Genomic DNA, 12866 nt, shown 5'->3' with positions numbered 1-12866 from the left:
CTGCTATCTTCAAAGATTCCCTGCAACCTTAAGGCTTGAAGACAAATGGATGGTGTACGATTTTAATTGCCTAGTAACACCCTCCAGTGTAAGAATCTAATTATCTTTGGTCCATCGTATCGGAGAAGCCTATAATTGTTTCAATATTACACATCCAAAGGGGCTGAAACTGCAGAATAGCCAGATAATGGCTTCTTAAACAAGTTTGCCTCTAAGAAAACATTCTTTAAAAAAGACCAAGCTTCATCTTGTATTCATTTCCCGAAAGAGAAGGTTAGCACCAGAGAGCAAGAGATTATTGACAGAGAACATACTCCAGTCATACACTAAACAACATTTCTGTACACACATATCAATGTATGTTTCCTCTGCCAGTAAAGGTATGTTCTAACGAGCTGTCATTATTCCCAAAGAACAAACACACACACACACACACACACAGTAGCAGGCATACCTCTGTTGGTGTCTTCACTTTCCTCCTTGGTTGTGGATTTTGTAGATGGCGGTGTGGTATCTGTGAATAAAAATAAATTGTGGTTATGAGACTTCATCAGGATGCATCGGGCGCGGCATCTTGTCACTTTGAACTGTTGCATAACACATGAGAAGTCAAACTCATGGTACCAGTGATTATTCTAACTTTTGCTGACCATGCTACATGAGCCTTTGGTTGTTGCCTGAGAAAAAATAAATACTTCTCTGAAAAAAAAATGGACGAATGTGAGGTTTTGAGACTAACTCCAGAGCACAGTCGGGGACAAAAGCACTATTCCATGTGAGAATGGTGGTCATTTGAACCTTTGAATAGGCTCCAGGCTGCGCTGATTCAAACTCTGGCTGATGGAGCAGAATAAAAGGCCAGTCCTTGGCACTGGTGCAGAGGCCCATCAAACAATACCAAACTGGACCAGGGCACGGCTGGCAAAATGATGCAACAGAGCTGGCAATTATCAGGGGTTATTTCTGTTGGCTTGATATGGTCTAGTGCTACGTTATTATACTGTAAGCGGTGTAAAATAGCGACAGAAAACAACGTAGGCGCTCAGGCGCTAACAATAGGACAAACTGTCTAATGCACGTCCTCTCAGCCAAGTCTTTATGATTGAGCCATTATGTGCACATTGTTTCACTCTGGAATATCACATTTTACAGTGCACTTATAAAACAGCCCTTTTATGTTCACCTAAAATAGAATCTCATTGAAAACACAGATGCGTGTAATTGGCAAATCATAGGGGTGACTTTGGGAGGGAAAACATTTTGATAGCACCCTGGGTTCTACATCTATGGTAATCTGAACTCTTCCTTCAACTGACAGTAAAACTAACATTATTCTCTGCTTAGTTGGTTGCATGTGTACTGTAAAGTCTGCGAGGGAAGCAGCAGTTAGACCTGGAAAGCCTCTGCTCTGAATCTCCTTTTACTTGCAAAGAAAAACTTGCCACCAAGTGTTTCCTAAGACCTACTGAACCTTGGAGAAAACTGCTGGAGGCAGAACATTTCTGAAAATTGACATGGTTTTTGTCCAGTAAGTATAAAAAATTAGCTGCTGCTAAACTCAATTGGTTGAATTGTTCCTGCTAGTCAACCAATACACACACTCCCATGAGTCTTTCTGTTCGCGTCATTGCTTATTCAGGACATCACTGCACAGACAAATGTCAATAGTTTATCTCGATAAGCAGTATCTGGGAGTCTCAGGCTGTGTGCCAAGATGGTGCAGTGATAAAAGCATTATGCGCTGACAGTTGTGTTTGTGATATCGCCTGGCACATACAGCAGAGGGATGTTGCTCTGCTGCTTCATTGTCACTCGCTTTAGGTGGTCTGAAGGCATTCTGGCCGTGAGCTGGGTGAAGAGAATGGTTTGTTGCGGAACGGTTCTGTGGACATAAGCTCTCGTACAGTAATGTACCTGACATGAAGTATTTTTAACTCCAAAGTGTCAGGCCCGGGATTCAACTTGTCAGCAAATGAATAAACATTCAATTTCATGTGCCGCTTAGAACCTCGCAAATCACTGTCACGAGCTGAAGCTACGCCACTCACTCAGCCTCTGTGTGCTTTAATGGAGGTGTTAAGGTGAAAAAGCAACCATGAAATATTCTGTCACTCACCTCCCTTCAGCTGCTCCTCTGTAACCTCCATGTCATTGTCTGGCAGAGGGCGAAAAAGACAGTGTGTCAAACTGTGCTGTTTCATAATGTATGATACAACCTGTTATCATCTCCTTGATTGTTACGTTAGAGTGCAGTGTGTCTGTTTAAACCGGTCAACAGTGACGGTAGAATGTGCAGGGTTTCCTCAGAGTGGGAATGAAATATGACTTGGTTTTCTTTTGGTACAAAAAGAGAAAAAAAAAAAATCTCCTTCACACGACTGTTGGAACTCTTTCACCTCCTCCCTCCTCATCACACCAGCTGCCGTGTTCCAAAATCAAACCAACCACCCTTCACAGCCTCCCTCCATTCCCCCACCGGACGGCCTTGGATCTGGTGAGTTATTACGCCAAATGACTGTGCATGTGGGTGTGCGTTTCATGAGACATTCTTTTTCAATTAAATCTGTACTGGTATGCTCAGCATAAATGACACAAAACCTCCCATTTCCTCAAATTACAAGGACTGAAGGCTGCGGTGGACAACTGCGCCTTTAAAAGAAAAACGCTTTGATTTTCTCTATCCGTCTATTGTATGAGACAGACTGAGTGAACTGGAGGTGTTTCTGGGTGGATGAGTTGAGTTGCACAGTGGGAGATTAGAAGGAGGCTTTGAATGCTGCTTCAGGAGGCACCGCAGAGCGAGAGACGAGCAGGGACGAACTGTGGATGCCTGCTCAACGCTCCCATCATACAAACACACACTCAGATCTCCACAGCTCAGCATACGTCAAGATGCTTTGAGTCATGCCAGAATATATACTATGCTATTTAATCTGCATGGTTCACACGGCATGATTGGAATGCTCAGTATGAGCAGGGGCACACGTATGATTTACAGTATATGTGTGTATGGCGGTGTGTGAGACTGAGCAATGATTGCACTGTGGTTAACAAGCAAAGGCAGGCGTTAGCTTGATGAAAGGCTGTTGTCATCTGAGCTGTAGAATTGTAACCATCAGAGCTCCCTGTGGATCCAGCGACAGGCTTTTCTTTTGTATAACACTGAATAAAAGGGTACACTGCATTAATCTAACCCTGCTCGGGGAAACAAAGAAAGGCCCACTGATACAGTATAACAATAGCACAAGAATGGAACATGGAGAGTCTCTGCTGCTGCCACATCCTTTAACATTATTACCACTCCTCAACACTCCTGTCAACAAAGAATATTTATGTGACTTAGTCAAGAGTAACAATATGTGACACCTTTCTTTTATTTCTTTTTTCCTTCATAGGGTGCAGACAACCCAATCACACAGTTGCATTCACGCAAAGGATTCTTGATAACTTATTATATGAAGCGAAATGATCAGCTATTTAATGTCATTTGGGGAAATATGCTCATTTTCTTTCTGAGGATTAGATGAGAGGAACACACTCATGTCTGCATGCTAAGTATAAAACTAGAGCCTAGAGATGGTTAGCATAGCTTAATATAAAAAAAAAAACTGAACCAATCTAAAGCCCATTAATCAATATGTCATCTCCACCAAATGAAGAAAATCTTCCAGCTCACAAACCCCTGTAAACTCTTTGTTTTAGGATTTTTTTTTTTTATAAAATGAACACCTTGAGTTTATTAAGCTGCTTTCAGACACACACTGAACTCACGCAAATCCCCTAATAACAAACCCAGGTACTGTACAAGTGAGTCCACGTTCACTTCGACTCTCTTGGCGCCTGAGGGAGTTTTTTCTCTCCGCAGTCGCCAAATTGCTGGCTCATTGTGGAAACCATTGGGTTTCTCTATAATTTTTAAGGTCTTGATTGGATTGGATTTGGAGCTGAACAAATACAATTGAATTGAATTGAATGTGAGATTACAGAAGGATTATGTCTGCAGAATTCACAGGGAGAGAGTGGGTATGTTGATGATGTTTCTAATATGTGACTGGCACAAAAAGAGGTGCCGCACATGTAGAAGGTGTAAAACATGTCAACTTGGAAAGATTAGTGATTTTTTGGTGATAAGGGCCGACATAAATGACCGTGTGCTGTAAATGTCAAACGCCCCACAGTATCTCCTGCTGCGTTCCGCACATGTGAAAGACAAAGTCCGGAGAAAGCCGGACCAAATTGTCCTGACATTTTCCAGAGTTCATATATGAAAACGGCTTTAAATGTGCTTCCCAAGTGCTGCTCTGAAGATTTTGTTTTCTTTTAAATAAAATAAAATTGCTATAGCTTCCTATTATGTAAAGCTGTTGTGTAAACTGTTGGAAATTAAATTTTGAACTGAAGTGCAAAAAAGCAAAGAAAGTCTTGCATCTCTTAATCATAAATTTTATAACTATGTTTAGCCAGGACTGTATATTTGTGTGCACACATCTATGATTCATGTGTGAACATTTCACATTTGACAAGCTAAAGTTGAACTTCATGTCTGTTTAAGCCGACAGAGTCTGAGCCATGGTGCTTTCAGGCAATCACACCACTAACACACCATGGTCTCCTCATTTCCCTGCCCGGAGGGAAAGCCTCACCAAACCGATACAGGCTTCATTTTCACCCCTCACAGATTTCCTCGAGCCTTTCTTATCCTCAACAAATGACATGTGTGTGATTGAAGCGCATACAAACCACAGCTTTACTTCTTCCTCAGCAGTTGTGGGGGGGGGGGTGGTACTTCTTTTTGGTGGTAGGTGTGTGTGGGGAGTGGGAGGTGAAGTGCATTAAGGGCCATGTAAATAAATGTCAACTGGAAAGTCAGTGAAACAGTTGGAGAGAATGCAGCAGCCGCTGCAGATCTGTGGGCTGTGTTAATATTGTCAGCACTGTGGCTGATTGAGGAGAAGAAGAGATGGAGCCCAGCTTGTGGGCAGCCACCCGGATCATATTAGTGAAGGAGTGTACCCAGAATCAATTTCAACATGCTTTTACTCTCCTCAACTGCAGCTGCCTGACTGCTTCCATGCCTCCAAATAATATGTGCCAAGGCAAGATGTGGTCAATCATGATCTATGAACCAATGTGAATACTTAATTGAAACATGTCGTATGATTAATTGCATTGATTAGGCTTTATATTTTAATCAATTAATGCTTTTACTTACTTTACATTTCTAAAAATACAACCATGAGTCCTCCATCAGAATTTCTCAGTTACTGTTTCTATGGGCCCCACGCTGGTCTTATCTTAAGCAGACAGTTATTAATATTGAGGTGGGTAATGTATTATCAATGGTACTACAGAGGCAAAACACTTAATGTTTAGCTGCTGTGTGTTTTAGCTTGTTTGTCCATTTCCATATGTGTGTCAGAGAGGCCTCCTTTACAAAATGTATATATAGAAACACCTGTAGAGCTCCTCTAGCTCAGGTCTATTCAAATGACGGCCCAGAAGCAACCTCCGAGTGGCCCAGACCGTGGTCCCGCAAGAAACGCAGACAAAAACGGAAAGCCGAAATTCCGAAATTCCTAAAATTGTACAGACCATGGAGCCTGCAATGCATTTTCCGACACTCCACAAATGCGTTGTATCCCTGGCACAAATCACAGATGTGATGACAGATTACGAGAACTTTTCTGCGTGATGGAAGGACTTGCTCTGCCCACAGAGATGCTCTTGTTCAGAACAAAACTAAGAAACTCAGCAGGGTTCCTGTAGCCTACATATCAACATAAAGTGGGATGTGCTACAAATCCATGTCTGATCAGTAGTATAATTATATTCATGTGTGTTGGTTACTGTTATCACTTGTTATGGGGTTTGTGCACTGATAGCTTTGATAGCATTGATGGTTCTTATTTTTTCTATTAAATGCGATTTGTGATGTGCTCTGGGTATGTGACCAAAATATTTATTTGAATTTTTAAATGGAAACCAGTTATTGCTAATACTGAGCACTCTTTTGATTTTTTTAATGCACTTTGAGTTGTGCCTAGGTGAGATATGACCAAAATGTAATTTATTTGATTTTAAAGTGGAATAAAATATCGATACCTCTTCAGATTCTGTTCAGTTATATAATTTGTTTAAATTGTTTTTGAATGCACTTTTTACTGTGCCTGTGTCGGATGTGACCACATTTTAAAGGGAAACAATGGATAAACATTACTTGTTTTCCAAAACATTCAGTTGTGCTGGTTTAACATTTGTCATTACCTGCTGCTTACTGGCTGCTAAAAATGTCTGGCCCAGCTAAATTTCTTGTTTTGAAAATCAGGCCCGTCTGAATTTGTAATTGAATAGTTCTGGTCTAAACACTGTGTTTGGTCACAATATGTTCACTCCTGTTGTCTACTTGAAATCGACACTGAAGTAGAGAAAGAAACCAATACTGTAATAAATGATCAGAAGCATGAATCCTGCATCTATAACCAGAAATACACGTAGAGGTGGATTATATTTCAGGGATTAAATTTATTTACATCATGCACATTATTTATATATTCACAATAGAGGTTTACGGGTAAGGAATAAAGGGTTAGGGGTGGGATGGTAATGGGGAGCAATGGGGTAAGTAGAGAGGAAAAAGTGTTCAGTCTTTTAATAGCCTCTTCCACCACTTCTTTCCTCGCTTCTTCTTCTCCTTCGGAGGTTTACTCTCGATCACCTCTGGCTTGTCCTCCTCCTTCACAGTTTCTATCTCCAACTGTGGCTCACTGTCCTTCTGTGTGAGCTCAGGCTGTTCTTTGCTCAACAGAGTTATCATGTCCACCAGAGCCACATCTTCAGCTGTGACATCTTCCACCTGAGAGAGCCCCAGGAGGTGGCTTGCCTTCAGTGCCTCACACTGGGCCTTACAGCTCTTCAGCTCCTTCTCCTTCAGAGCAGCGTTTTCCTCCTGGAGAAGCTCCACCTTCTTTCCCCAGGTCTCATCCACCTGAGTGAGCTCCAGGAGGTGACTTGCCTTCAGTGCCTCACACTGGGCCTTACAGCTCTTCAGCTCCTTCTCCTTCAGAGCAGCGGTTTCCTCCTGGAGAACCTCTACCTTCTTTCCCCAGGTCTCTTCCACCTGAGTGAGCTCCAGGTGGTGACTTGCCTTCAGTGCCTCACACTGGGCCTTAATGCTCTTCAGCTCCTTCTCCTTCAGAGCAGCGGTTTCCTCCTGGAGAACCTCTACCTTCTTTCCCCAGGTCTCTTCCACCTGAGTGAGCTCCAGGTGGTGACTTGCCTTCAGTGCCTCACACTGGGCCTTAATGCTCTTCAGCTCCTTCTCCTTCAGAGCAGCGGTTTCCTCCTGGAGAACCTCTACCTTCTTTCCCCAGGTCTCTTCCACCTGAGTGAGCTCCAGGTGGTGACTTGCCTTCAGTGCCTCACACTGGGCCTTAATGCTCTTCAGCTCCTTCTCCTTCACGCGGAGGGCGCACGCGCTGCTGAGGAAAGCGTTGTTGTTAGCCTTCTTTTGCTTCCACACCCTCAGCATGAATGCGTCCTTCAGTCTACCCTTATCCTCAAGTTTGTTTTTTTCGATGGTCAGCCTCTTGGACGTCTCCTTCAGAGCAGCGGTTTCCTCCTGGAGAACCTCCACCTTCTTTCCCCAGGTCTCTTCCACCTGAGAGAGCTCCAGGAGGTGGCTTGCCTTCAGTGCATCACACTGGGCCTCACAGCTCTTAACCTTCTTCTCCTTCAGAGCAGCGGTTTCCTCCTGGAGAACCTCCACCTTCTTTCCCCAGGTCTCTTCCACCTGAGTGAGCTCCAGGAGGTGGCTTGCCTTCAGTGCATCACACTGGGCCTCACAGCTCTTAAGCTTCTTCTCCTCCAGAGCAGCGGTTTCCTCCTGGAGAACCTCCACCTTCTTTCCCCAGGTCTCTTCCACCTGAGTGAGCTCCAGGAGGTGGCTTGCCTTCAGTGCATCACACTGGGCCTCACAGCTCTTAACCTTCTTCTCCTTCAGAGCAGCGGTTTCCTCCTGGAGAACCTCCACCTTCTTTCCCCAGGTCTCTTCCACCTGAGTGAGCTCCAGGAGGTGGCTTGCCTTCAGTGCATCACACTGGGCCTCACAGCTCTTAAGCTTCTTCTCCTTCAGAGCAGCGGTTTCCTCCTGGAGAACCTCCACCTTCTTTCCCCAGGTCTCTTCCACCTGAGAGAGCTCCAGGAGGTGACTTGCCTTCAGTGCATCACACTGGGCCTCACAGCTCTTATGCTTCTTCTCCAACATGGTGAGGGCGGCCAGGCAGTCAATGTAAGCGTTTGTTCGAGCTCGCCTTCTCTCCGTCTCCCTCTGTATGAGCCCGTCCTTTTTCTTGAGCTCTTCTTTTAGAGCTTTAATTTCAGCTTCAGGGCTCAGGAGTTCGTTCTTGAGGCTCTCGACAACATTCTTCTGCGTCATTCTCGGTTTGTAGAAGTTGTTGTTGGGATTGAGAGAAATCAGCGTCTCAAATGGTGGTTCAGTTTCTTGTCAGAAAATGCTACTGCTCTGTTCAAGATCCAGGAGGCAACTGATATACACTGTAGTTGACCTATATCAAAGGCAGGAGTTAACTGGTATTTATTTGAATTTTTGAATGGAAACCAGTTATTGCTAATACTGAGCACTCTTTTGTGCTCCAGGTATATTACCAATGTATTTATTTAAATTTTTAAATGGAAACAAGTTATTGCTCATACTGAGCACTCTTTTGTGCTCCAGGTATATTACCAATGTATTTATTTGAATTTTTAAATGGAAACAAGTTATTGCTCATACTGAGCACTCTTTTGATTTTTTTTATGCACTTTGAGTTGTGCCTAGGTGAGATATGACCAAAATGTAATTTATTTTATTTTAAAGTGGAATAAAATATTGATACCTCTTCAGATTCTGTTCAGTAATATAATTTGTTTAAATTGGTTTTAATGCACTTTTTACTGTGCCTGTGTCAAATGTGACCACATTTTAAAGAGAAACAATGAATAAACATTACTTGTTTTCCAATACATTCAGTTGTGTTGGTTTAACATTTGTCATTACCTGCTGCTTACTGGCTGCTAAAAATGTCTGGCCCAGCTAAATTTCTTGGTTTGAAAATCTGGCGCGTCTGAATTTGTAATTGAATAGTTCTGGTCTAGCTGGTAACACATAAAAATATCATACCGTCTGTTTTTGAGAATGTCATCATTACTCATCACACAGTTGCTCTTTTTGTTCGTCTTTTTGCACATTGGGGCACATACCAATTTGACTACTAATGTTTCAATGTAGTGTTGCACATGAAACACTTGGGCCAAATTGGATGCATGACCGGCACATGTGCATCATGGAATGTCTCGGAACATCTTGCTGTTCATTGCGGGGCCCATGATGTCAAGTTAGACGAGCCAAACTGCGCTTCTAACACCTGTGAGCCATGCTGCACTACTAGAGAGTCGGATCTATGTCACAACATAAATATGTGCAATGCTTTCTTTACCTGTTTCAAGTAAAAACTGACTGAAAACCATTCATTGTTTTAACAAGGTTGTTAATTGTTATTACTGCAGAACCAGAAGAACAACAGATGGTTGCGAGACGCAGCAGATCAGTAACACCCTGTCACACGCTGCACAGACCAAGTGTGGCCCAGGAGTAATATTCAATACTCCACTAGGTGCTACATCCTGTTTTATATGCACAGCTTTGTGTGTCATGTGCCTGTTTACAGATGTGTATGGGTATTCTTGTCAGCACAGACCATTTTTCAGTTCCCTTCTCCTGCAGAGGCATAACCATACTTTGGGCTGCCTAATAGTGACAGCACGTGGGAATGCACATTGTGATAAAGCAATTTCCTGTATGCAAATGTGCTGTTTACCAGTTCCTGCTCCAGTCATCGTAACTTGACAGATATGAGAAGCTATATGATGAAAAATTAGAACAATAAGCCTTCAATATAGAATCCTTTGTGCCTTTTCTCCGCCGTACACATGTTTGAAACAGATGTCACCGAGTTTTACTTGACCACACATACAGACTCATACACACATTCAGATCACAGAAAGATCAAGGCAGCTATTCACGACAAATTCACAAGAACTTGCTGAGAGAGGAGGTGATGGAGAAGCTCTTGATATGATGAGAAAGAGTGACAGAAAGTGGAGGGATGAGGTAATTGGCGGCACGGAAACAAGGAGAGGTGTAAGTGAGAATAAGTGAAGAAGAGAGGATAGGGAGGGGCGGTGTGACAGAGGGTTATTGAAAGCGAGAGAATGTTGCAGAAGACAGAATGGGCTTGGGCCTCTGTGTGATGCTTTCAGTGTTGCCGCAAGATCTACCTGACTCTCTGTCTCTGGCGGTGAGGATGATGAGATGTTCTGAAAGCGCTCACGCACACCCGCCGAGCTAATTCACAGCCTCTGATTCACTCCTGCGATTCCAGGCAGGCGAAATGCAAGTTTTCGCACAACATGAGGTTTTGAATTCCCCACATGGTGCAATCATACCAATCAACGTGTCTTTCTTTAAAGCACATCTATCAACTACTGTTAAAACCCTTCTACGTGTCTGGAGTCTGGCAGGATAAAACACATGAATTCACTTCCTTGCTTGGGTTACTCGTCGACAATCACAGCACCAGTAATAATTATATCTTTTAAATCTTCCTTGTGGAACAGAATAAAATATTTGTTTTCATAGAGAGTGCGGTAAATGCTTTGAAATAAACCTGTGCCTCACTCCAGTCAACAACCCTGCGTGGGAATGTCACACTTATTAAGCCACTTCTTCTACAATAAAGCTAATATTCTCAAGGCCAATGACTCTAAAGGTCAAATGTCACATGGCAGACAAGACACCGTGTTGGGGAAAAGAACCTTGGATGGCATCACACTGTGCTGTGACCGCCCTAGAACCACCCCGAATTTAATCAAAAACTGAACTCTGACTTCCTCAGCTACCCATTGCCATGTCGTTAAACAGCATTTATGTAAAGAGTTGTCTTCTTATAATGTGACTCTGAAAACATTTCTTCTCTCTATTCCTAAACCACACAGAGCCTGTTGTTTTGTTTCCTCCCTGCTCCCAGTCATGGAGCGATGTAGGGCATTTATCCACTGACAGCACTTGTAAATGGCGAGAGTGATAACTGGAGAACAACAGCTCCAGATTCTCATCTCAGAGCACTAATATGATGAGACGGGCGCTGGGTGCACGAGGGCAGGCAATATAATTAAGGTCTCTCCCCAGAATGTAATCTTTCAGGGAAGAGCCTGGGCGGGGAGCGGGACAGATGACAGGAGCGCGAGGGGAAACAAAACACTCTCCATCTGGGAGCAGCGAGATGTAGGCCGGAGAGCCGGTATTCCATTGGGGAGGTGGGGAGGGAAAAGTGAGGTAAATGGAGGTAATGCTAGGATGGTGAAGCCAGCCAGCCTCTTTCAGCTCCCTGGCTATTCAACTCAATCCTCGGTGGAGCCCCCATCAGAGCCGGTGATTGCTCCTGGCCCCAGAAAAAAAGATGATGGCATGAAAGGGGGGAGGGAATTGAGAGAGGGACAGAAAAGAGAGTGGGAGCTGAAGATAATGGATGTTTGTTTATTTTGCACACGGAACCGAGGAGCAGTAACCAAGGATAAACAGTGGTTGCTATGCATCCATGAATTTTTTGGGCTCTTGCAGAAGTCAGTCACTCCTGAGGGCCGGTATTACAGTCAATCAAAACTGGCATTTAAGTCTCATCCGAATATCAGCAATTATGTAAAATATCAGCTCGCTTCTTCACTGACAAGAAGGCTGACTATTCCAATCCTATTAAGGCAATCCATAGAGAGCCTGACACTTCTTCTACCAACTGTCATCAGAAATTCTCACTGTTAATCTCCCAAATGGTTTTGCGTGTGCGCTGAATTTTCTTTGTGTTTGGAGGTGTCACCAGGGCCTGACAGGTCCTCATACTGCTGCCCCCAGAGGAGAGACACATGTATCTCTTCCTGCAGATGTTGTCCTGGGATACAAGAGGCAGAGCTGCCTCGCTCTATGTACAGATGGTCAGTTAAGTGTCTGGTGACATCACACAATACACAAAATCCTTAAATGGATGAGACTTTAATCATGAATCTGTCCATAAGCAGAGGAGATGTAATGATTCATTTGGTTGGAAAATTATTTTTATTTTTAAAGTGGAGGATGTGGATTCTTTGAGCATTTATCAATTTAACATGTTTAATTAATATAACTTTATCCTGGAAGAATATTTTAATAATTTATTATGCTGATAGCTAAAATGGAGTGTTTATTTAATCAAAAAATAAATAATTCTTGTAAGCAAAACACACATACCTTGGAAAATGACAGACATTTTTTTCTTGTAGATGCTGAAGTCGTTCTCGAGGAAGACACAGAAAATGACTTGTGTGATCTGTAAAGGTAAAAAAAAACACAGTAAGTGGACAGGCTCATTCTGGTGAAGGAGATGAGAGAAAATCTAAGAGGACACATTTAGACCTGACATGAGCATTCTGCATCAGTGGGACCCAGCCATAGACATTCAGAAATCTAAAAAATCTAATGAGTAACCCTCTGTGTTAAAGACCACCCCGACAATACCCTCTGAGACAGCCTTTAGAAGAACATTACAGCAGGTTACATCAGTATAGAGGCATTACTCAATGGACTCTTTGGTCAGAGCAGAGCAATATGCCCTCAGAATCATGCACAGTGCAACGACATGAAAGTGCAACATTAAAGTTGAGCAATGTAAATTCAAATTGAAAATTACAAGAGAAAATGGCAAACAAGTGATTTTACCCCAACACTAAGTGTAATAAAATCCAGAGTTAGATACAAGACAAAATGGAAAAACTTCAAT

General features: G+C 43.0%; 1 protein-coding gene across 3 annotated transcripts in view; it reads right to left on the bottom strand.

The window, feature by feature from the left end:
• The window catches only part of macrod2 (mono-ADP ribosylhydrolase 2), a 402121-nt gene that overhangs the window by 25877 nt on the left and 363378 nt on the right, over positions 1-12866 (bottom strand). For 2 of the 3 annotated variants that reach the window (XM_020094321.2, XM_069538689.1), the window contains exons 9-11: positions 12338-12416; positions 2117-2155; positions 455-514 (exon numbers count right to left, since the gene is read on the bottom strand). In XM_020094321.2, the coding sequence (XP_019949880.2) occupies positions 455-514; positions 2117-2155; positions 12338-12416 (178 nt within the window). The remainder of the gene's footprint in view (positions 1-454; positions 515-2116; positions 2156-12337; positions 12417-12866) is intronic. The other variant, XM_069538690.1, reaches the window with a different exon arrangement.

Source organism: Paralichthys olivaceus, chromosome 14, assembly GCF_024713975.1.
Source record: "Paralichthys olivaceus isolate ysfri-2021 chromosome 14, ASM2471397v2, whole genome shotgun sequence".
Classification (NCBI taxonomy): Eukaryota; Metazoa; Chordata; class Actinopteri; order Pleuronectiformes; family Paralichthyidae; genus Paralichthys; species Paralichthys olivaceus.
This window is presented reverse-complemented; position numbering and strand designations above follow the sequence as displayed.